General features: G+C 38.6%; 1 protein-coding gene and 1 long non-coding RNA gene across 5 annotated transcripts in view; one reads left to right on the top strand and one right to left on the bottom strand.

The window, feature by feature from the left end:
• Positions 1 to 19,769, top strand: part of LOC309655997 — a 106,002-nt gene extending 86,233 nt beyond the window's left edge. Inside the window, exon 2 of the long non-coding RNA XR_014261118.1 lies at positions 15,791 to 19,769. This is a non-coding gene — a long non-coding RNA (uncharacterized lncRNA). The remainder of the gene's footprint in view (positions 1 to 15,790) is intronic.
• YLPM1 (YLP motif containing 1) overlaps positions 1 to 26,573 on the bottom strand; it is a 67,213-nt gene that overhangs the window by 25,217 nt on the left and 15,423 nt on the right. For all 4 annotated transcript variants that reach the window (XR_014261023.1, XM_082451501.1, XM_082451500.1 and 1 more), the window contains exons 5-6: positions 8,184 to 10,295; positions 5,433 to 5,553 (exon numbers count right to left, since the gene is read on the bottom strand). Coding sequence is in view for 3 of the 4 variants with exons in the window: in XM_082451501.1 (XP_082307627.1) it covers positions 5,433 to 5,553; positions 8,184 to 10,295 (2,233 nt within the window). In the remaining variant the exon portion in view is untranslated. The remainder of the gene's footprint in view (positions 1 to 5,432; positions 5,554 to 8,183; positions 10,296 to 26,573) is intronic.

Consider the following 26,573-nt stretch of genomic DNA (forward strand, 5'->3'; position numbering starts at 1 on the left):
GAGTAAATGGCTTAATGAATGAGCATACCATCATGTTTTCATGTATCAGTAGAAATTAAAATCTGGTTCTCAATCCATTGAAGAAAAATTTGATATATTGAACTTACTCAAAATTCAAAACTTTTTGTACTTTAAATTTAAAATACACCATTAGGGAGAAAATACGTGCATATCACCTATCTGATAAAGGACTTGTATTCAGAATATAAAAATCTCTTATAAGACAAATAGTCAAAAAAAATATGGGCAAAAGATTTGCATATAGTTTTCCAAAGAAAACATATGAATGGCCAATAAGCCCATGAAAATATGCTCGACATCATTAGTCATGAGGGAAATGCAAATTAAAACCACAATGAGGTACCATTTCATACCCAGTAGAATGGCTATAATTGATAAAACAGACAATAACAAATGATGGCAAGGATGTAGAGAAACACAAAGACTCTTAGACTGCTAGTAAGAATGTAAAATTTCCACTTTGGAAAATGGTCTAACAATTTGTCAAAAAGTTAAACTTCAATTTACCAAATAATTCAGCAGTTCCATTCCTAGGTCTCTAACCAAGAAAAACATGCCCCCCCTGCAAAGACCTGCACACAAATATTCACAACAGCATTATTCGATAACCCAAATGTCCATCAACTGGTGAATGGATAAACAAAATATAGTATAGCCATACAACAGATTGTTACTTGGCAATAAAAAGAAATGAAGTACTGATTCATGCTATAACATGGATGAACCTTGAAAACATTATGCTAAGTGAAAGAAGCCAGACACAAAAGACCACATATTGTATGATTCCACTTAAATTAAATGCCCAAAAAGGCAAATCTATAGGGACAGAAAGTGGATTAGCTGTTGCCTGGGACTTGGGTAGGAATGAGGATTAACTGCAAATTGGCACAAGGGATCTTACTGGGGTGATGAAAATGTTCTACAACTGGATTATGGTGATGGTTGGACAACTCAGTAAATTTACTAAAAATCACTGAATTACAAACTTAAAATGGGCAAATTAGATTATGTAAATTATACCTCAAATACCTTAGGTAGGTTTAAAAAAGGAAAAAAAAAATGCCCTCAACACTATCACCTCCTCCCTTCCCTGCAATGAACCACCCTCTTTTTCTTCTCCTTCCAGAAAAATTAGGGTGCTAGCCAATTTGATACAAATATCCCAGGCCCACCTCAAACCTACTGAATTTCTGTGAGTGAGGTCCTGGCATTAGTTTAAAGTAAACAAAACTTCTGTAATTCTGATGTTCACCACCTGGTTAAGAATCTCTGCTATAAACTATCTCCCCACTATGGTAACCTATCTCCTCCACAAAAATAGTGAATTTCCAGTGAGAGAAACAAACTCTAGCTAGCTCCCTCACTTCTATCTAATTGTCTGACTGACAATAGTAGTTTGTGGCAAGGCTGGTACCAACACACAACATCAGAACCGGGAAACAACAAAACAAAGATATCAAATGGGACATTTAGTAATCTCTCTGACAACCACCAAATGTGAACAGAAATGTATATTAAGGAAACAGTAGAATCTCTTGGTAGATAGGTTCTATTTACTTAATATTAAAACCCAATTGTCAAATTTTATTTTAATCTTTGCAATCAGAGATAATTTTAATCTCTGATTCGAACACTCTTTACCCATTTCTCTTAGTTCTATGTTTCTGGTTTGGTCTATTGACAAACAAATTGACAGCTACTTTAGACCTTGGAAAGCCAACAATACACATTACTTATATATTTATTCATACACAGGCTGCGTGTTAAACTTTTTGAGTAACAAAATTACATTTTGGCTAATAACGTAAGAAATATTATTTAACAAGAGGCCACTATAGGCTGGAGTTAAAGACAAATGACTATTAGGTAAATGATGTAAGGTAAACTTTAGGTTACGGCACTTTAAACTTTGTTAGGGAAATGCCTATGCATGACAAAGCTACTGCGTCTGGAGCACAGCTATCCAGACATGCTTTAGATATCATAAGGATTCTGGACTATGTCTACAAATAAAAAGTGTTTTTTTCATATTACATAGTGAAAGCAATACATACATTTGTGAAAAACAGAACACTCCTACAGTATTTACATGAGAAAGGATTAATATCTGTACCATACTAAGGATAACATAAATCAGTAAGAAAAACCTTAAGAGTCAAATAGATAAAATAGGATTTTTATAAGAAATGTAATTAACAATTATCAGAAAATATTCATGTTCACTAATTATCAAAACTACCAAACATTTTATTATTTTTTAAAATATTTATTTATTTGGCTGCACCAGGTCTTAGTTGCGGCACGCAGGATCTTCGTTGCCGCACTCGGGATCTTCGTTGCTGTGTGCGGGATCTTTAGTTGCAGCATGAGGGATCTAGTTCCCTGACCAAGGATCAAACCTGGGCCCCTGGCATTGGGAGCGCAGAGTCTTAACCACTGGACCACCAGGGAAGTCCCATTACCAAACATTTTAAAACATTTTATTAAAATATTAAATCTTCCAAAAATATTAAGTAGCTGATGCTTGCTAGGCTATAGTATAGTTGTTATATAACTATTTTAGAGAGCTGTTGGCTATATTATAGGAATCATTAAAAATGTCCTTGTTCTTTAACTAAAGTATACCACTATAGGAGTTTAAAAGTACTTTTAAGAAGTTATCTAAAATAAGAATTTGAAGCATAATGCATAGTGGTTTGTAGAAAATAAAGAATGCAGATGTAAGCTTTTATCTATAGAATGGGTAAACAACAAGGTCCTACTGTATAGCACAAAGAACTGTATTCAATATCCTGGGATAAACCACAATGGAAAAGAATATTAAAAATGTGTATATATGTATAACTGAATCACTTTGCTGTACAGCAGAAATTAACACAACATTGTAAATCAACTATACTTCAATAAAAAAATATTAAAACTAAAAAAAATAAGAATTTGATACAAAGACATTTATTAACATTGTATTAATAAAAGATTAGAAACAAAGGTTTAACTTTGTTAAATGGAATAGTTTTAATAAATTGTGCATCAAAAATAAAAAGCATGTAGAAATATGTTAAAATGTTTGTGATTGATTTATCAAGTGAATAAAGCAGAAATGTGGATCTATAATCTAGAGCTTCTACTATTTGCTAAGAGAGTCAAAGATAAAAGATGTAGTTCCTATCCTTATGAAGGACAGGCAAGATAAGAGAAAAGGCAAGACAAGACAGAAGGCAAGACAGACAAGAAAACAGACAATCCAAATACAGTATGATAAGGGTTCTGACAGAGGCCCCTAAGATGTTACAGGCGTACATGCGAGGGCAATTGTCCTACACAAGTGGAAGACAAGATACAGAGATGAGTTCTAAAAAATAAACAAGAATTAACTAGTTGGAGGAGAGGATAGGAAGAGAAAAAAAAAGAAACTCTAGGTTTAGAGAACAACGTGCATATGCAAAGGCATGGAGAAGTAAGAGCCAGTCACACTCACAGAATTATCAGAAGCTCCATGTGGAGGGAAAGTAAAGAGAGGGAGTAGCAAGTAATGGTAAGCAGAGCTTGGGCCAGCTCAGGAAGAACATAAAAGGCCAGGCAAAAGAATCTAGATTTTATCCTGAAAGGAACACAAGAATACTGAAGCGTTCTAAAGCCAAGGTACAACATGGTGAGATTTATGTTTTAAAATGTCCATTTTGGAGACTTCCCTGGTGGTGCAGTGGTTAAAAATCCACCTGCCAATGCAGGGGATGTGGGTTCAACCCCTGGTCCGGGAAGATCCCACATGCCACAGAGCAACTAAGCCCATGAGCCACAACGACTGAGCCTGTGCCCTAGGGCCCACGCACCCTAGGACCCGACGCCACAACTACTGAGCCCACGTGCCACAACTACTGAAGCCCGCGTGCCGCAACTACTGAGCCTGCGTGCCGCAACTACTGGGCCTGCGTGCTGCAACTACTGAAGACTGCATGACTACAGCCTGTGTTCCGCAACAGGAGAAGCCACCACAGTGAGAAACCCGTGCACCGCAACGAAGAGTAGCCCCCACTCGCCACAACTAGAAAAAGCCCGTGCACAGCAACGAAGACCCAACGCAGCCAAAAAAAAAAAAAAAAAAAAAGACATAAAATGTCTGTTTTGGCCAGCAGTCACATCAGTGCTGCCTAAAGTAGAGTGTAGGGTAGTCCTAACTACAAAGTGGCATGAGAGAACTTTTGGGGGCAATGGAAATTTTTTTTATCTTTTAGTATACAGTTGTCAAAACTCAAACTGTGGGCTTAAAACATATGTAAATTATAACTCAAAATTTGATTCAAAAAATATTTTAAAGATAATCACTCTGGAAGCAGAATGAAGAATGGATCAGAGGGGAATGAGATGGAGAGAGATGAATTAGGGTGTTTCTGAAATAATCTAGGCAAGAACTGACATGGGCTGGAACTGAGGTTGTAGGGAAGTGGAGGATAGAATACTTGAACAATATTAAAAAGATAGTAAAATTAATCAACAGAATGACTGAACACAGAAGGTTAGGACAGAGAAAAGAGTTACGGCTGACTTCAGGTTTCAAGTTCGGGTGACTAGGTGATAATGAGGAGAAAGAACAAGTTTTCATGGAGGATGGTAATGAGCTCCATTTTAAATATGTTGAGTTTGGCAGGAGACACACCCAGAGAGAAACCCTGTAGGCAGATGGATGCATACACAGGCCAAGAGATATGATTTGGGGAGTCAACATCATGGTGTTGCTGACATCAACAGTTACGTCTGAGTGTTGTGTGTTAGATTAGGATGGAAGGGAACGTTGAGAAATGGAGAGTTAATCTGATGAAATGGTTCAGTAGTGTTTTTTTTCTCTCTCTCACTTATATTTGCATGATAATATTTTTAAAGCCCATCACTGGCTTAAAGGTAAAACAACAACAACAACAAAATGAAAGCAAAACAAGGGGAGAGCTTAATCACACAAGTCTTTAACGTAGCTTCACTGCCTGAACTGGGGCACGATGTTCAACCCCTTCCCTAGCTAAGGACTAGTAGCCTGAAGAGGCAGGGAGACTACGAAGCTCACATGAGCAGGGCTCACAGGGAGCCCCTGCACTGTCCAAATGGAAAACAGGACTATTGGAACAAAAAGGATTACCAAGAAAATTCTACAATTTTGTGAACACCAAGCCATATATATAGTTCCGGTGTGCTTGGTGTACTTATCAAACCCTGGGGGAAAAAGCATTTCTGTCACACTTTCGACCATACTCATAATATTTTCAAAGGTCCATTACCATTAGCTTTTTACTTTTCCAAAATTTACATTTTTTATAGAGGAAATTTATACTTATTGTAATACAAAAAAAAAAATCAAACGACATACAAACATACAAAGTAAGAACCATTTCATTTTCTGGGCACATATTTTCCCATACCGGATACATTCCAGGTCTTGAAGATGTATTCTGTAATCTCGAATCCTGGGGTGGTAGATGGTCAGGCATCTGTGGCTCAGACCCATAGTCTTTCATCTTTTGAAGCTGTTCTTTCTGTTCTCTGTAAACAAATAAAATTGCCATTGTACATAAGGCATGTGTTCTCCATTCCTAAATAACTATAATTAATATTGAAGAACAAAAAAGGAAACTAAAACCTTTTTTCAAACCCTCTACAGTGCCCATAAAGCATCTCCAGGGTAATACTCTCTTGCCTTTATGAGCTAACTGATCAGTCATCTACGACCTATAAAATAATGATAAATTATTGAAGATCTTCAAGGACCGATTCTAGAACCTGCCTCTTTAGTCTATTTTAATATCTCACCTACTTGTCATGTTTTTCTTTCATCCAACAAAAATCTCTCTTGCTATTTTTTTCTTTGTTCAATAGTCTTTAGATAAGAGGTTGCAAAATGGTGGCACATGGGCCAAATATCAATGTATTTGGATATATATGAATATATAAAAAGGTTTTTTAAAATTTAGCTTCCATATTAGTTTTAAAATCTGAGCTAGCTGCCATTACTTACAAAGCAAAATAACATATTTTTCAATATAAATTCAAATTTTAAAGAGATCTGCAGACACTGGGCCTACATTCCTACATGCCAACAATCAGCTCAGTGGAGTGGTGGCTGCCTGCTTTAGATGAAGCAGTTTGCCACAGTCCTCACCAAACCCAGTAGAGTTACACTGGCCCGCTTTCACTCATTTTAGTTACCTGTGTGGTTCTTGTGGGCATTTTAGTTTACAGCCCCTGCTGTATACAGTGAGAACAGTTGTCAGTCTAAACCTTTAAAACGACACTTCATACTCCTAAAGAGTAATTACGTAACTCTTCCAGTTTTTCTTTAAATCGCTGGTCAAATTCCCTTCACTTTTCCTTACAATGCCCACAGTAAACACATACAACATCTACCACAACCTCTTCAGACCTTTTACAATTTTCTCCCTACCATTTTGTAAAGTGTAATGACCCAAATGGACACAAAGTAAGGGTCAAGTATAAAAAAAGATTATTTTCTGCCTCATGTAAATCATACTATGACTTTCCCAATACAACATGAGTGACTTGTATTTAACTATGACCACTCTTACCCATCACTTCACATATTTTGTTTTATTATGTGGCCTAGAAAGAGCTTTAAAAAAAGGATGATGAGGCACCTTGTATCCAGCATTTCTATACAAAGCAATAACGGGTGAAAAGGAAATTTCAAAAAGGAAAGGAAAGAAACCTTGGCAGCTTAGTAACACCAATCAGCTTGGTGCTCTCCATAAACAACAGATTTTAGAGTTGGACAGACTGGGTTCAAATTCTAGGTTTACCAATTCTAGTAGCCAAGTGGTACTCTCTGAGCCTTAGTGTCTTTGGTGAAGTGGGAATACTATTACTTATCTTTGCAGGCCTTTGCGGTAAGGATTTGAGATAGGAGGATTGAGATGCTAAATTATCAGCACAGTGCCAGCACACAGTACGTGTTAAATTAAAGGTGTCCATAATTTAAAAGTGAACAGAGAATAGCTAAATGTTCTATAGCATACTTTCCACATTTAATACTATCTTCAGGAGTAATCTGGAAAAGTCAAATCTCTTAGAGTATATCTTCTATAGACCACAGAAATCTGTTTTGTTTCCTGAGGCACCTGATCTTTGATCTTTACTTACAGGTATTTTTCCTCATTATACTTTTTTAGTCATAAAGCTTCAGTTATAATTTCAATTGGCATAATCCACAAATGTAGACCAGAATTGAAAAATGAAAAAAAAACACAATACATTGGAATATATCAAAAACTAACCATTAATTTATTTTCACAAAACATTGCTAACTCCTAAGAAATTCCTCAAAAAGTAATTTCTCATTGCAATCTGTCAGTGACTCCTAAATTCTCATCTCAGGATATAGTTGGTATAAGGATTACATGAATTAATACATACAAAGCACTTAGTACAGTTCCTGGTACATAGTAAGCGTGCAATAAATGTTAGCTTTTATTATTACTGCTACTAATGGGAAGCATTATGTAGATACCTATACATAGTTGGGTGATTGTAAATCAAGAAATCCAAATTCTATTCTCCATCTCACAAAGAAAATATTTGATTATGTAGAAACAAGTAACATCCTCAAGTAGAGATACTGCTTCTAGTTATAATGAAAGATAAAACATCCCAAAAAGAAAGAATCAATAGTTAGATAAATCTGAGGCTGCTTCCAGGTAAACCATTCTTAGCTTCAACAGAGAAAAATATAAATCCTTCCAGCACTTTCCAAAGTTATACCAAAGATTAGTGAATATGAAGTCTATCAGATCTAATACCAAAGAACAAACTGCCTCAGGGGAAAAAAGGGATTTTACGTATGAGCTCTGTGAAATCCAGAGCACTGGAAAGTTGAAGTTTGAACTTGAAACAATCACAGGCATGGCATGTCGGCAACATATCTACAAGAGCCAAGAATGGCTATCAAATTTTCATATTTCAGGACATAAGTTTATAATTAATACAGTTCCTAAATATCCATCCTACCCTAAAACAGCACTCAATGACTAGAAATTAAAATTAAAATCATGTGGTAAAAACTTGAACAAAAATGATTCCATTCAAATATAACACATCATTTTAAAAAGAGCAGTCTGAATGCGGTTTTGACTAAAAGAAATGATCTTAAGTAGTTAACTTACCGAAGCATTTTCAGTTCTTGTGCAGCTTTCAAAATGATTTCATGCTGCCTCTGACTGAGAACCATTACCCCTCCAAGGCCTTGGTCAGAGTCTAAGTTTGCATCCGACCCCATCATTTCAGAAGAATGATGTGAGGAGGGCATATGTTCCGCCATGGGGGAATGTCTATCCACATCAGATGGGTACCATCTGTCTGACAATCGTTCTCTTTCCCAGTCCATTCTGTCAGGAATATAATCTCGCTTTTCCCGCCATGTATCTCCTCTTTCTGGGTACTCTCGGATCCTCAACTCACCCCTATCACGGAAATCTCGATCATACCCATGGTCTCGATTTCTTTCTTCTCTCCATCTATCATCCCGATATCTATCCACAGGTGGAAGAGGTGGGAGGGGTGGTAAAGGTGGAATAGATGGAATATCTCGTTCACGGAACTGTGATTCTTGTTCATCCAGTGGTCTCCCATAATCTCTGTCCCACTCATTATCCAAATTTCTATCATACACATCCATAGGTCTTCCGATCCGATCCACGTCCCTGTCCAAGTCCCTGTCCATTTCCCTGCTGTAGTCCTCATCCATATCCTGATCTCTCTCCCAATCATCCCACCAAGGGCCTCGTCTATCTCCATCATGAGATCGAGATGGTGCCGAAAACCTGTCCTCTCTGTTATATGAATCTAGTGTATCATCTTGATAGTCATGTTCACATTCTCTCCAGTATCTCTCTCTATCCCAATCATCAAGTCTTTCTCGTTCCACTGGAGCATTTCTACCATCTAATGGGAACTCTTCATGCCCTCTCTCTTCTCCATGGTTCCATGTTGCCCTAGGAGGCTCATCTCGGTGATATGAATACATTTTTTCCCCACCATCTCCTGGTTCTGGTCTAAATGGACCTCTGTCACGACCAAAATCTGGTCTTCCCAGACCCCTTTCCCGACCGCCAGGCCCTCGAGGTGGTCCCCTCTCCCTGCTCCCAGCTCTTCGGGGTGGTACTCTCTCTCTACTCCCAGGTCTTCGAGGCGGTCCTCTCTCCTGGCTGCCAGCACTCCGAGGTGGTCCCCTTTCTCGGCTGCCAGCTCTACCCCTCTCCTGGCTGCCTTGCAGACCACCTGGCATTTTCTCCCGACTGCTTCCTGGCCTCACCAACCCTCTGTCCCGGCTGCCTTCTCCTCTACTCATCTTCTCTCGACTGTCTTCTCTTCTACCCATCATTTTATCACGAAAGTCTTCTTGCTTGACCAACCCTAGGCCACGGCTGATTGCCTGGCCTCTACCTCTACTTACTAGTCCTTTATCCCGTGTGTCTTCCATTCTGCCTTGCCCAGGACCTCTGTAAGATGAGCTGCTGCCTCGATTGCCTTCTAACCTATTATCTCTGTTATCTGGCCGAGGCAGCCCTTTATCTTGGTTGTTTTCTGAATGGGGCAGACCAATACCCAAAGGTTTAAAATCATTATCTGCAGTTAGTGATGATGATGTTGCTACTGCTGTTCCTCCCTCCATCCCCCCTGTTTTTGAGGGAAAAGTAGATGGAGAAGGTACAGGTTTATTTGCAAGGGGTACAGGCTGAGTAACAGCTTGGGCTTTGTCCATTTGAGTCTCCATACTTTGAGAATTCTGGTCCCAATTAGAAGGCTCTATGGGCCCTTCCGAGACTTCACTTTTAGGTGGCTCTTGCTGAGAGTCGCTTAGATTCTCATTTGACTGAGCCGCCTTGGCATCCTTTACATCTGCAGCAATGGAAAATGCAGCTGATTGCATTTTAAAATTCTTCTGCTGGTTACTACTGGTGTCTGCTAATGGTTCTTTGTTTCCTGGTTCTGCTTGTGACTTAGGTTGCTGCTGATGTTGCTGTCCAAAAGCTGGTTTGGGGCCTTTCCACTGTGGTCCACTCTGTCGAGGACTGAGGGATGTATTGGGGGTAATATAGAACTGAGATGCTGGCCCCCGGGGAATCACTCCCCATTTGCTTTTAGCGCCCTCTGTTGGGTGACCTTCATATCTGGGTCTTGGCCCATCGGGGCGATTTCCTTCAAAACGAGGCCCTTTGGGTCTCGGTCCTTCACACCTTGACCCTAAATCCTCAAATCTTCGAGGACCATCAAATCTACAAGTAAAACAAAAGATATTACTCAAGACAGTAATGCAGAAAAAAAAAAATTCTCCATGTAAAAATATTTAAGGCAATCTTGCCTTAGTATCTGTTTACAAAAATGACTCTTAGTCATTAAACAAACCCTGAGATATCTATATCTTAGAACCAGTATGTTAAGGTGGCAGAGCTCAGAAGGTCTCAGGACAAATCTCCTGCAGCAAGTCACTGATATACTGAATTGTTAAAAAGCAATTATAAATATTGTGCCTTAGTAGACAGAAAAGTCCACTCATTTCAAACAGAAAAAAAAGTCCCGTAGCTAATTCTGAAAGTACTTTTAGAGTTAAATTATAACTAAAAACTAAATATGAAACAATTAACAAGATAATATAGGATGATTATAGATACTGTTGGAGCTAACATTATCATCTTGACTAATTGACAAAAGTTTAAAAAACAGCAGCCAGCTATGTCTTAAAAGCATGCCCTGACATTTAAAAATCTGGACAGATATATTTTTGCTATGGACCCACTTGCATATTTGGTAAATATTTAGTGTATATCCTCTGTCAGGCACTATGCTACATCCAAGGGATACATGAATAAAATGTCTTCTTTGCCCTCAAAGGGTTTACAATGGAAGAGAAAGAGTCTAAGTGTAAATAACTGCCAAAAGGTAAAATGACTAGTCTATCTGCACATAATAAGGGCAACAGAGGAGAGAATGGTCAGTTCTACCAGGGTGAAGGTGGTGCTCTCCAATAAAGGCTTTATATAATAGAAGATGCTTAAGTTAACTCTTGAAAAACAAATTCTCAGAGATCAGGTTAACAGAGAGTATTGGAGATGACAGGAGTGGGTGGCAAGGACATCTCAGGCTAAAGAAGCATTATGAGGAAAGGCAGAGAAACATAACCAGCATAGCATGTTTGGCAAACAGTTTAGCATGGCTGAAAGAAAGAGGAAACAAAGTCTAGGACACCTAGGAAAGGAGAAGGAGTGGAAAAGCAGCACACTAAGAGATAAGGTAAAGAGCCAGGCAAGGGTCAATCTCCAGAAGACCTTGTATACCTCGGTGGCATGGACTACTGGTACACCTCCAGAATTCATTCCCCCTTTTTCTACAGTAATTGAGCCTCTCCATTATTAGCTAGACATAAGGATAGCCAGACTAAAGACTCTCTTTCCCAAACTCTCTTGCAGCTGGAACTTTTAGCCATGTTCTGGCCAATGAGCTGAGAGTGAAAATGATTTACACATCCTTCCAGGTTGTAAACTTAAAGGGAAGAACACATCCTTCTCTTCACCATATTCTTTTTCATGCTGGCTCTGACATGGTGGTGAGGCATCCTGAACCATGTAGATAAGGGCAACATACTAAGAGATGGTAAAGTAACAAATCAGAAGGAACCTGGATTCTTGACACTGGAGAGCCACCATATAAGTCCTGAGAGAGAATAAACTTCTAACTTGTTAAAGCCATGTGACTTTGGATCTCTGTTACAACAGATGAATTAATTCAGCTGGGTAAGAAGTTGGAAATTACCTTAAGCACGTAGAGCCACTAAATATGACGTGATTTTTAAAAGATTTCTCTAGCAGAAAAGTAGTAGATGGATTAAGTGGGAAAAGCTAATTGTAGATTGTCTCTACAATTTGAGTAAGTGAAGGTGAAGTCTGTTCTAAGGCAGTGATTGATATGAGGATGTAAAGGAGGAGATAAAAGTGAGAGATGTGAAGGAAAGTAAAGCTGATAAATTTTCTAACAGGTGGGATTAAAATAATGGAAAAGGAAGAATTTAGGATGGTTCCAAGGTTTTTGGCTTCGGTGATGGTCATGACTTTCATGCCTCTAATGAGAAATAAAAGGGTTTTTCTTTCATTTGTTAGGGAAATAAATGAGAGTAATAAATTCGGTTTCAGCAAAATATTAACTTCCTATCCCTGTGACATCAGTCTTTGGTAATCTAGAAGTCTTAGTTTCAAAGGGAGAATGCTTCTATCAGGGGACACAACAATGACTCTATTAAACTCCAGTTCAGACTGCCATCTGGCCACTTTGGGTTCTGAATCAACAAGCAAAAAAGGGAGTTACTGTACTGGCTGTGGCGGGGAGGGGGGATTAATCCTGTCGTTCAAGGGGAAATTGGGTTATTTCTACACAGTGAGGGTGAGGAGTATGTCTGGAATGGAGGAGATCCTCTAGGACACCCCTTAGTACTTCCATGTCCTGTGATTAAAGTCAACAGAAAACTACAATAACTCAATTCAGGCAGGGTTGAGAATAGCTCAGACCTTTCAAAAATGAAGGTTTGGGTCACTCCACCAGGCAAGGAACCAAGACCAGCTGAAGTGCTCACTGACAGCAAAGGGAATATGGATTAAGTAGAGGAAGAAGGCAGTTATAAATACCAACTGTAATTACATGACCAGTTGCTGAAATAAGGGCTGTGATAGTTATGAATATTTCTTCCTTAACGTTTGATATTAAAGGTTTAAATATATATTTATTAGTCAAATATCTTTTAATTGATTTTTCTTCCTTATCATCTAACATAAGATGTATTAATACTAGCTAGCTTTATATCTCAGAATTTAAGTTACAGAATATCAAAGAGGGGATGTAAACCAGCTAGGGAGAATGAAGATTTCCCCAAAGACAAAAAAGGGGCTTCATAATCTTTTCTGGGGAAAGGATTAGAAAATTTCTGGTTGTCCAGGGATAAATGTTTCATGTTAGACACAAAAATCTCCCCTGTGACCCACCCTAATAAGAAACATAGAAGAAAGAAAGAAACATGGCTGGAAAATGTACTTCAGCCCAGCCAAGTCGACACTATATAGAGTCATCGCAAGGAATTAAAAAATACATAAACTCATGCCGCGGAGCGACTAAGCCCGTGCGCCACAACTACTGAGCCTGTGCTCTAGAGCCCAAGAGCCACAACTACTGAAGTCTGCGTGCCTAGAGCCGGTGCTCCGCAACAAGAGAAGCCACCGCAATAAGAAGCCCGTGCACTGCAACGAAGAGTAGCCCCTGCTCGCGGCAACTAGAGAAAGCCTGCGCGCAGCAACGAAAACCCAATGCAGAAATAAATAACATTAAAAAAATAAATAAATAAAAATAAAAATAAATAAACTCACTATAAACAGAGAGAAGGGGTTACCAGTAGATGAGAATTTTGTTTTTAAATTCTGGAAGACAAAGAACAAACATGAGTGGTAACATATGGAGCAGGAAGAAGCCGCAGTTTAGAGTGCTGGTAGCAGAGAGGGATACAATCAAAATGGGGCTGGCTTGCCCAGAGAAACCCAGAGAGGATCAGGATTCTCAGAATCCAGGGATGCTGGGGAAAGACAAGTAAGACTTGGGGATAAAATTATGTAAATTAAAATCTATATTCAGAACCACTGATCAGCTTTTCCCTGGTCTTTTTTTGTTTTTAATTAATTAATTTATTTTTTGGCTGTGTTGGGTCTTCGTTTCTGTGCGAGGGCTTTCTCCAGTTGCGGCGAGCGGGGGCCACTCTTCATCGCAGTGCGCGGGCCTCTCACTATCGCGGTCTCTCTTGTTGTGGAGCACAGGCTCCAGACGCGCAGGCTCAGTAGTTGTGGCTCACGGGCCCAGTTGCTCCGCGGCATGTGGAATCTTCCCAGACCAGGGCTCGAACCCGTGTCCCCTGTATTGGCAGGCGGATTCTCAACCACTGCACCACCAGGGAAGCCCTCCCTGGTCTTGAATGTCTCTAAATGCATGAATTTGAGGGTCCCATAGCATTAGCACAGTTTTTTGCCCTATCACCTAAAGCAAAGTCTGACAATTGGTTAGCCCCCCACATACACACAGAGCTCCCAATCAGCTTCAGTGTCTCCCACTCTTAAATATAAATGGACAACCAGAGATCACAATATATTTGAGAAATGTCTCCAAAATGAAAAGAAGAGACCAAAGATAAACAGAACATGGATCTGGAGGAAACAGACATAATGCAAAAAAAAAAAAAACAGAAGAGAACTTAAAAAAAAAAAAACCAACTCTCAAGTTAGTATCCTCAGAGACATTCTTAAAGATACTGTATCAGTAAATTGACAACAATTTGCTATATATAAAAAAGGATGAGGGGTCTCCCTGGTGGTGCAGTCGTTAAGAATCCACCTGCCAATACAGGGGACACAGGTTCAAGCCCTGGTCCGGAAAGATTCCACATGCTGTGGAGCAACTAAGCCCATGCGCCACAACTACTGAGTCCACATGCCACACCTACTGAAGCCCGTGTGCCTAGAGCCCATGCTCTGCAACAAGAGAAGCCACCACAATGAGAAGCTGCGGCGCTGCAATGAAGAGTAGCCTCCGCTCACCGCAACTAGAGAAAGCCCGTGTGCAGCAATGAAGACCCAGCACAGCCAAAAATAAATTAATTAATTAAAAAAATAAAATAAAATAAAATAAAATAATAAATAAAGATCTTGCACGCCACAACTAAGACCCATTGCAGCCTAAATAATAAATAAATATTTTTAAAAAAAAGGGCTTCCCTGGTGGCGCAGTGGTTGAGAATCTGCCTGCCGATGCAGAGTACACGGGTTCGAGCCCTGGTCTGGGAAGATCCCACATGCTGCAGAGCAACTGGGCCCGTGAGCCACAACTACTGAGCCTGTGCGTCTGGAGCCTGTGCTCCGCAACAAGAGAGGCCACGACAGTGAGAGGTCTGCGCACCGTGATGAAGAGCGGCCCCTGCTCGCCGCAACTGGAGAAAGCCCTCGCACAGAAACGAAGACCCAACACAGCCAAAAAATAAATAAATAAATTTATTAAAAAAAAAAAAAAAAAAAGATGAGGACTTCCCTGGTGGCAGAGTGGTTAAGAATCCACCTGCCAATGCAGGGGACACGGGTTCGAGCCCTGGTTCGGGAAGATCCCACATGCCGTGGAGTAACTAAGCCCATGCACAACTACTGAGCCTGCGCTCTAGAGCCCGTGAGCCACAACTACTGAAGCCCGTGCACCTAGAGCCTGTGCTCCGCAACAAGAGAAGCCACTGCAACTAGAAGCATGCACACCACAACGAAGAGTAGCCCCCACTCACTGCAACTAGAGAAAGCCTGTGCAAAGCAATGAATATCCAATGCAGCCAAAAATAAATAAATGAAAAATTTATTTAAAAAAAAAAGGAGGGCTTCCCTGGTGGTACAGTGGTTGAGAATCCGCCTGCCAATGCAGGGGACACGGGTTCGAGCCCTGGTCTGGGAGGATCCCACATGCCGTGGAGCAACTGGGCCCGTGAGCCACAACTACTGAGCCTGCGTGTCTGGAGCCTGTGCTCCGCAGCAGGAGAGGCCGCGATGGTGAGAGACCCGCGCACAGCGATGAGGAGTGGCCCCCGCTTGCCGCAACTAGAGAAAGCCCTCGCACAGAAACGAAGACCCAACACAGCCAAAAATAAAAATAAAATAAATAAATAAATTTATAAAAAAAAAAAAAAAAAAAAAAAAAAAAAAAGGATCAGGGCTTCCCTCATGGCGCAGTGGTTGAGAATCTGCCTGCTAATGCAGGGGACACGGGTTTGAGCCCTGGTCTGGGAGGATCTCACATGCCGCGGAGCAACTGGGCCCGTGAGCCACAGCTACTGAGCCTGCGTGTCTGGGGCCTGTGCTCCGCAACAGGAGAGGCCGCGATAGTGAAGGGGCCTGCGCACCGCGATGATGAGTGGCCCCTGCTTGCCGCAACTGGAGAAAACCCTCGCACAGAAACGAAGACCCGACACAGCCAAAAATAAATATAAAATAAATAAATAAATAAGACCCGGTGCAACCAAATTAATAAATAAAATAATATTTTAAAAAAAGTAAATATAAAACAAATAAATAAAATTTATTAAAAAAAAAAAAGGATCAGAACCAGAAGAACTGTAGAATTGTTTTTTAATTCTCAAAATTTTAAAAAATGCAATAAAAGGATCAGAAGTATCTCAGAAAGTACAACAAAATGAGAGAGAATAGAGACAAATATAATCAATCCAGCAGGTCCAAATCCTACAAATGAGGAGTTCCAGAAAGATAAAAACAGAAAATAAGAGTACATAAATAAATAAATGAAGAAATAGGACAAAGAAATTTCCCAGAGTTAAGAGGCTCTAATCTCCAGATGGAAAGTACAGTCAATAAAACTAAACAAACAAAAACCACTATAAAATATTAAAAGAAAAGGGATTAAATAAGATTCTGGCAGTAGGGAGAAACCAACTAAAAAGGAAAAGAATCAAAACAGTACAACAGCTACACTAGGTAACAGAAGAAAAGAGAATGCTCGCTGACCCTAAAACCTTGACCTTAAACGCTGATCCTAAATTATGTTCAACTTCAGTAAAAAGTATATAAACAGTATTAAATAGTATGGTACAAAAACAGACACACATATCAACGGAACAGAATAAAGAGCCTAAAAATAAACCCATGTTTATACTAATTCATGACGAAGGAGCCAAGAATATAAATACAATGGAGAAAGGATAGTCTCTTCAATAAATGGTATTGGGAAAACTGGACAGCCACATGCAAAAGAATGAAACTGGACTATTACCTTACACCATACACAAAAATTAACTCAAAATAGATGAAAGAAAAAAAAATAGATGAAAGACTTGAGTGTAAGACCTGAAACCATGAAACTCCTAGAAGAAACATAGGCAGTAGGCTCCTTGACATAGATCTTGGCAATGATTTTTTGATTCTGACATCAAAAGCAAAGCAACAGGGACTTCCCTGGTGGTGTAGTGGTTAAGAATCTGCCTGCCAATGCAGGGAACACGGGTTTGAGCCCTGGTCTGGGAAGATCCCACATGCCGCGGAGCAACTAAGCCCATGCATCCCAACTACTGAGCCTGCAAGCCATAACTACTGAGCCTGCGTGCCACAACTACTGAAGCCCAAGCACCTAGAGCCCACGCTCCGCAACAAGCCACCACAATGAGAAGCCCGCACAACTCAACGAACAGTAGCCCCCGGTCGCCACAACTAGAGAAAAGCCTGAGTGCAGCAGTGAAGACCCAATGCAGCCAAAAATAAATAAAGTAAATAAAATTTTTAAAAAAGCTTACTTTAAAAAAAAAAAGCAAAACAACAAAAGCAAAAATAAAGTGGGACTACATCAAACTATAAAGCTTCTGCACAGCAAAGCAAATCATCAATAAAATGAAAAGGCAGCCTACTGAATGGGAGAAAATATTTGCAAATCATGTATCTGATAAGGGCCTAATTCCAAAATATATAAAGAACTCATACAACTCAACAGCAAAAAAAGAAACAATCTGATTTTTAAATGAGCAGAAGATCATAGACACTTTTCCAACAGACAAATGACATTTTTCCCAAGAAGATACACAGATGTCTTTCCAAAGAAGACATCATGAGAAGATGCCCTACATCACTAATCATCAGGAAAATGCAAATCAAAACCACAATGAGATAGTACTTTACATCTGTTAGAAAGGCTATTATCAAAAAGGCTAGAAATAACAAGTGTTGGCAAGGATACAGAGAAAAGGGAACCCTTGTGTACTATTGGTGGGAATGTAAACTGGTGAAGCCCACTGGAAAACAGTATGAAGGCTCTTCAAAATATTAAAAATAGAACTATCATATGACCCAGCAATTCCACTTTTGGGTATTTATTGGAGGAAAACGAAAAAACTAACTCAAAAAGATATATGCACCTCCCCCCCGCCCCATGTTCACTGCAGCATTATTTACAATAGCCAAGGTATGGAAACAACCTATGTGTCCATTGATGGATGAATGGATAACGAAGATGTGGTATATACATTCAATGGAATATTATTCAGCCATAAAAAAGAATGAAATCTTTTCGTTTGCAACAATATAAATGGACCTGCAGGGCATTATGCTAAATGAAATAAGTCAGAGGAAGACATACTATATGATCTCTCTTATATTTGGAATCTTAAAAAAATTTTAATTAATTAAAAAACCAAGCTCTTAGATATGGAGAACAGACTGATGGTTGCCAGAGGCAGGGTGTGGAGGTGGGAAAAATGGGTAAACTTTTTGTTTTCTTTTGTTTTTTAGTTTACATAAATTATAATAAAAATATATGCAACCTCAAATTATATATCCAAATTACTAATCAAGTGTGAGGTTAGATTAAAACATTTTCAGGCATGCAAGGGCTCAGGAAACTCCAACCCACAATTTCTTAGTTGAGCATGCACTCCAGGAAAAGGAGGCACTAAACCACAAACTGGAAGCCATGAGATTCAGTAAACAGTGAATCCAATCTAGAAGGATAGTCAAGGGAAATGCTGGAGTAACAGCCATATGACAGATCTTGAGAGCAGCAAACCAGCCAACCAGCCCAGGCAAAAGCAAGAGAATGCATGAATCTGGGGGAGAGATCTCAAGAGAAAAAGAGATGTTGCTTTTGAGACTGGAGTTGGAGGATTATTTTAAAGATGTTGCAAGAAGAGGGACTTACCTGGTGGTTCAGGGGCTAAGCCCACATGCCACAACTACTGAGCCCGCACGCCACAACTAGAGAGAAGTCTGTGTGCCACAACTAGAGAAGCCTGTGTGCCACAACTAAGAGCCCACGCGCTGCAACAAAAAGATCCCGCGTGCCGCAACTAAGACCCAATGCAGCCGAATAAATAAATAAAATAAATATATTTTTAAAAAAGATGTTGCAAGAAGAAAGGCAACTGGAAATTCTAAAAAAGTTATTATGCTAAAGGAAATGTAATCACGGTACACTGCTTGCCTCTATGAACATTATTTACTGAATGAAATAAATATATTGGGCAGATGGGGTTAGAGAACAGTATAAGAACTAAACCTTTATCTATCAGAATAGGAAGTAAACATGTAGTATCTAATGTATAAGTATACATGTATAAGTCAAAAAAGTAGCAACACATTATTTAGTGATATGAAGGTAACTACCAAAAGAAACAGCTAAAGAATTAAAAGATGTCATTAGGAAATACGTCTAGGGTGGTTTGGGGCAGTGGGTGGTTGTTTCTCTTGATTTTTAAAAAACTATGTGCATGTATCACTTTGATAAAAATGAAAAATGTATTTCTTTAAAAGACACACAGAGAGTGTTAGCCCAAACCAGGAAAAGGGCTTCTTCTGAGACTACAAGAAAGATTAGGATGGCAACTTAAGTAATGGTAAGGCCCGGAAGTGAGTTTCATTGGGCCTGAAAGCCTTGATTCTCTCTGTGAAGCAGGAAGCTAAATTAAAGATACAAAGAGAAATAATGTTTGCTATAAGACAGAGAAAGCAGCATTAGCACAGATGGTCTATGCAAAACAGTGAAGGCTTGACACAGCTATTGTTGGACAAAGAGGAAAGGAGCTGACCAGGTGCTTGTCAAAATTATGTCACAGGGAACTCCCGGTTAGGACTCCGAGCTTCCACTTCGATCCCTGTTCAGGGAAATAAGATCCCACAAGCTGCGTGATACAGACCCCCCAAAAAAAAGGTACGTTGCAATGCTAAAGATAAAGACCACATATTTATGAAGGAAAAAAAGTATGCCATTTCAGGTTTTGTGATGATTTGGTTCCTTTTCTTGAAGTTACATTTATAATTCAAAGTGTCTGAAATAACACCTTAGGTCATTAAAGATATGTAAAGTCATCTGTTTTGTATTGAATTCAGCAATTATTAGTTCATATAAGTGAAAAGAGAAGACTATATATAATACACAAGTCAGTATAAGAACACTTTTCAACATGTTAGCTAGTGTTATAATCAAATTCTGAATATGAATGAACTGCTTTCTAACTAAACTGTGAATGCCTTGAGAATTTTACCCACAACTAAGACATTCTGGCATAAGCAACATTTATTGAACACCTACTAATTGTCATGTACTGTGTTAGTGTTGGAAATAAACTGATACCTAACCTCAAGGAGTTCACAGTCCATAAGAAGAATGAAACAAGTATATCAACAGTTAGAACAGAATTTGATAAATATGGGGCATGTTGGTCTTGCTCACTTAAGTATCCCCAATGTCTGACTCACTGAAAGATCTCCACACATAATTATAGAAGTGCCATCCCCAGGGCAGGAAAAGTAGGAATTGATAAAGCAAAAAATGACAGAAAGGGGATTCCAAACAAGGAAAAGAGCATATGCAAAGGCCAGAGGAAAGGATAAAGGAAGCAGGAGGCACTAAAAGGTGTGAAGATATAGATGAAGTGAACATGGCGGAAAAGTTGTAAAACGTAATGAACTCACTTCTGTAAGCCTCATGCCTGCATATATAATATGCAGTGTTTATGAAAAGGTAGGGTGCTTTGCTTTTAGATTTAATTGTTGACCAGGAGCCAAGGGTCATCATTTTATTTTTATTTGGGGAGTGAGAATATGTTAAACCAATTGAAATATACTTTCAACACTACATATAAATGGAAATTAGTTATCAATACTGCACTTCAAATTTTTCAAAGTTCAAGGATGTTACAAAATGTCAGACTATCAAAACCTTTTTGATTTATAAAAGTAAAGAGCTTTTAGGCCTTTGGAATAAATATATTAAGAGATACTCATATTAAACATATGTACGAAAATAAGCCATCTTTACATCAACACAATGAACTACTATGACCTTTTTAACATATAAAAACGTACTGGAAATAAAGTACAAACATAGTATACATTCACTAAATACAATCACACAAAAACACATGCATTGTACATTGGTTAGATGAAAAGAAAAAAAGACAAATATCTGGTGTTTAAATATTTTGAAAATTTTTGCTTGTACAGTTAGGTATTTCATAAACTTCTAAAAAATAAAAACCCTATAACTAGGTATGAAACCATCAGAACTAGGTATAAAAATTTCAAAACTTGATACAAAAAATATACTCCAAATTGGGTACAAAAACTTAAGAGGGATGCAGAAATACAAATACCCTTAAACAAGATAAAGTCTGATTATCACAATATATAAACACACATCAGCAGACCACAGTAATTACAAGATTTTAAATTCTGGAATCAAATTCCTGCCCTTTTAGTTTTCATGTGAAACAATGCCATTTTCTAATATGTATAACCAAGATCCTAAAATCAAAATTCCAAAGAGAAATAATCACTATAAACAGGAAAAGCCATGGCAAATGGAAGCATTAAGAAAAATTATGGTGTTCATAGTCCCTTGTTAAACCTAGTAAGACAGCTACAGAATGGACGAGGTCACAATTCCAATCCTAAAACTAATCAAAAATAGGTATAACTGATCAGAAGCCTTGATATTATTAAAATGTCAGTTCTTCCTCAACATGGTCAATAGAGTCTATGCAATGTTCAGCAAAATTCCAGCGGTTTTCTGAAAACTGACAAGCTGCTTCTAAGCATTATATGGGAAACAGAAAGGACCAAGAATGGTCAAGACAATCTAGATCAGGGGTCAGCAAACTACGGCCCAGGGCCAAACCCAGTTAAGACTGATTTTTAAAATATTTTTATAGGTTAAGAAAAGAAAGAAAGAAAAAAAGGAAGAAAGAAAAATATTTGACAGAGACCAAACATGGCCCACAAGGTCTAAAAATATTTACCATTCAGCCCTTCACAGAAAATCCCTGATCTAGAAACACAGAATTGGAGGACTTACACTAAGAGATATCAAGATTTATTATGAAGCTACAGTAATTAAAACTATTTGACACTGGTGTAAGGATAGACAAATAAACCAAAGTAATAGAGTCCACAGACAAATCCACATATATAGTCACTTGATTTATGATGGAGACACTTTAAAGTAGTAAGAAAAGGATGACTTTTTCAATAAATGGTACTGGGGTCAACTTGATAGCCATATGGAAAACAATGAACCTTACCCCACCTCATTTTTTTTTAACAAAAAAATCAATTCTATATGGATTGTTGATTTTAAAATAGAAAGGTAAAACAATAAAAGAAAACAAATACAATAATGTATTTATGGCCTTGGAGTAAGCAAAGATTTCTTAAACAGGACATGAAAAGGCACTAACCATAAAGAAAAGATCAATAAATTAGACTACTAAATTAAAAAAATCAAGAATTTCAGACAAAAATTAATTAATTAATTTAAAAAATTTTAATTAAAATTTCTAGTAAGTTGTTTTCATTATGCCTTTATTCTTACTTCTGTAAATTATTTGTAAAATTACTTTTAAATTAAAAAAATAAAAAGGTTCCAGGACTTCCCTGGTGGTCCAGTGGGTAAGACTCCACATTCCCAACGCAGGGGGCCCGGGTTCAATCCTGGGTTGGGAAACTAGATCCCGCATGCATGCCACAACTAAGAGTTCGTATGCCGTAACTAAGAGTCCACAACTGCAACTAAGAAGCCTGCATGCCACAACTAACAGTCAGCATGCTGCAACTAAAGATTGCGCATGCCGCAACTAAAACCCGGCACAGCCAAAATATAAATAAATAAATAAATATTTTTAAAAAAGGTTCCAATGGACCATCTAGATGGTAAAGTGAAGACTACTTTTTTAGTATACTGAAGGGTAAGAATGCAAAAAGTGCTGCAGAGTGAGAAACAGTCAAGACAACCTAGACATATAAGCTGATATCTAGTATATATAAAGGACTCCTACAAACCAATAAGAAAAAACCATAACCCAACAGAAAAATAGGGAAAAGACTTGAATCAGCATTTCATAAAAGAGGATATCCAACTGAACGAAAATCAAATGGAATGGAAGTCAATCTCATTTGTCATCGGGGAAATATAAATTAAAGCCATATTACAATACCACTAGACATCCACCAAGATTGCTAAAGTTTTAAAGTTTAATAACACCAAGTACTAATGAGGATACAAAAAAACTGGAATACAGAAACACTGGTGGTGAGAGTGTAAACTGACACAACCACTTTGGAAAACTGTTTGACAATATCTATCAAAGCAGAACATATTCGTACTCTTATGACCAAGCAATTCCCATCCTTGGCATATATCTAAACAAAATTAAATACAAACATACACACACATACACACACACACACACACACACACACACACACACACACACCCCTAAAGGGACATATATAGCACCAAAGACACAAAGCAGTGTTTTTCATAATAACCACCAAAAACTTAAATGACCATCAATATTAGAATGGATAAACAGATTGTGGTATATTCATACAATAAAATATTATAAAGAAATGAGAATGAAACAAACTACACCTACACACAACATGGATGAATCTCACAATAATATAATGTCAAGTGAAAGATGCCAGACTCAAAAGAGTACATACAGCATGAGTCCATTTATATAAAGTTCAAAAATAGGCAAAACTAATCTATTGCGTAAAAAGTTGGAATAGTGGTTATCTTTGGGATGAGGAAAAATGGGAAGGGGCATGAGTGGGACTTCTCAGACACTGTTAATTTCTATTTCTTGATCTGAGTCGCGATAACACAGGTGTACCTGTGAAAATTTACTAAGCTGTACACTTATGATTGTGCACATCTCTGTATGTTCCTCTTCAATAAGTAAGTTTTATTACTGAAAATAAAAGATTCTTGGAAACCAACATCCACTAACGTGACAGTTTATTGGAGCTGTGGTAGTCTTCTACAAGACTTGATGAATCCAATGATACATACACACATAAACAGTTTCAAAAAGCTGCCCCAGATGCTCAACAATGTGGTATGCTATTTACATATGATGCACTTACGTCACTTGACTTTTTGTAAACCTTCAGTTTTTAGAAAGCAGCCTAAATCTGGATTTTTCAAAAAAGTCAAAGTAATTTCCAGTACTTTATTTAACAGTGTGTAATTGGTAAATCAGTTAACTGTGTTCTCAGTTCTTGTTTTTCTACCCAGCTTTGTTTAAGAAACAAAACACACACACACACACACACACAAAAACTAGAGTGGCTTACCGTATGTTATATATATAGCAAACTCTGAATTCAACTAATAAAGGAAATTCATAAGTTTTCTTAATAGTGTGGATTATTCTTACCTCAGTCTCTTTTACTCACTGATCGGCTTCCCACTGATCTTTTTTTCTCCCATGTAACAAGGTTAAAAAAAAAAACAAAAACAACCATGCCTGGGCAACAGTCACAAACTATACTTTACATGGGCTAAGTGAACAAAAGAAGTAGAAGGGTAATAGAAATGGCAATGACACAGCTAGATCAGGGAAAGGTTTTTAAAACAAGGCAGGAAAAAAAAAAAACAATGTAGAAATGTGAGCAGGATACAATTCAAGGACAAAATATGCCATCCTTTTCAAAGCTGCAGGTGGAAAAAGCCAGGAAGGGATATCTCATATCTAAAACCAGTGTAATCTCCATTCACGAAGATTCAGCAGACTAGAATGCAGGCCCAAACCTAACTAGATGAAATGTAAAGTCTTAGGAAAAAAAAAAAAAACAAACCACAAGACAAAAAACTGTACAAGTTCAGGGTGACAGAGAACTGGCTTAATAACAGTAAGGTGAAAAAGACCTGGCTGGCCAAATTGATGTTAAGCTCAACATGAGTTAACACTGTGAGAGTACTGACCAAAAAAAAAAAGCAATTTGTTCAGCTATATAAGTACTTTTTTTTTTTTTTTTTTTTTTTTTAGCTGTGTTGGGTCTTCGTTTCTGTGCGAGGGCTTTCTCTAGTTGTGTTAAGCGGGGGCCACTCTTCATCGCGGTGCGCGGGCCTCTCACTGTCGCGGCTTCTCTTGTTGCGGAGCACAGGCTCCAGACGCGCAGGCTCAGTAATTGTGGCTCACGGGCCCAGTTGCTCCGTGGATCTTCCCAGACCAGGGCTCGAATCCGTGTCCCCTGCATTGGCAGGCAGATTCTCAATCACTGCGCCACCAGGGAAGCCCATATAAGTACATTTTTATAACAAAGTTAGTAATAGGCCTATGGTCTTCTCAATCTGAAGTAAGTGTTCATTCTGAAGGAGACTGACAAACCAAAGGCCCTTCAAAGGACAGTGAACAGGGACTTCCCTGGTGGTCCAGCAGTTAAAACTCCACGCTCCCAATGCAAGGGACCCAGGTTCGATCCCTGGTCAGAGAGCTAGATACCACATGCCACAACTAAAAAGATACCGCACGCCACAATGAAGATCCTGAGTGCTGCAACTAAGACCCAGTGCAGCCAAATAATCAATAAATAAATTTTTTTTTTAAAAAAGGACAGTGAACAATATAGCAGGAGAAAGCTAGCACCAATGTTAATATGAAAAGAACTTCAGTTTATTTGATGGCACAGCAGAATGGTTAAGGTGGGTGGAGGGAGACAAGAGGATGGTCTTTAAACAATGGCAGGAATACACTGTAGAAGAGGGACAGGATAATTCATTATGTGTTGCACCACACAGGCAGATCTAGAATCAACAGGCAGAAGTCAAGGCAACACAATTATGTTCAATGTAAGAAATACAATTTCTGTAAAACTGTCAGCACATCGTAGGGCAGTGTTCCTTATCACAGTGCCAATGCTCAAGCAGAGCTCATCAGCTGCTTGTCACAGGAAGCACAGTGGACTTAAGAGTGGGTCAGAAGGCCCTGGATTCTAACCCCATCTCAACCATTTATTTGCCGTGTCATCCGGGGCAATTTATTTATAACCTCTCCAAATCTCAGCTCCCTTTATCCATTTACTTCATGAGATCACTGAGAGGAATAAATGAGATAATATGTGCAAGACCTAGGATGACAAAATGCAACACAAAGGTGAGTTGCTATATAGAGGGAAAGTTGCACTAGGTAACTGCTAACTAAGATCCTCCTAGCACAGAAAGTATTAACTGTACCCTGAGGCAAAAGAAAAAAAGTTAAAGTAGGTCCTAAATTTACAACGTCAAGATCTGGTAGGCGAAACAGAGAAAACGTAATTATGACAGAAAAAAGGGAGCAGGAAATCTATGTTTTATGAGGTTATAAGAACATACTTCTCATATAGCAAATCAGTCACCGTATCTAAAAGGTAATGCTCAATCCAGGAGATAAGTAGGAATTCAAATCAAGATGAAACACATGTCAAATAAATCAGGACTACAAATGCACTTGTAATCACTGACAGGATGAGCATCACTGAATCACGGCATTAAACACAGTGCTTAACTAGTGCTCTTGCTCTGGGGACCCTCTGGACTCAGCTCCCACTATGTGGACTTAGGCTCTACTCTCCCACCTACATGATCCTGAGCAAGTTACCCAATCCTCTCAGCCCCAGTTTTTAAAGGGTAAATGTAGGGTATGAAACTGCCAAGTTCACAGGTTGTCGAGAAGA

The sequence above is a fragment of the Balaenoptera physalus genome (genome assembly GCF_965194825.1).
Source record: "Balaenoptera physalus genome assembly, chromosome: 2".
Classification (NCBI taxonomy): Eukaryota; Metazoa; Chordata; class Mammalia; order Artiodactyla; family Balaenopteridae; genus Balaenoptera; species Balaenoptera physalus.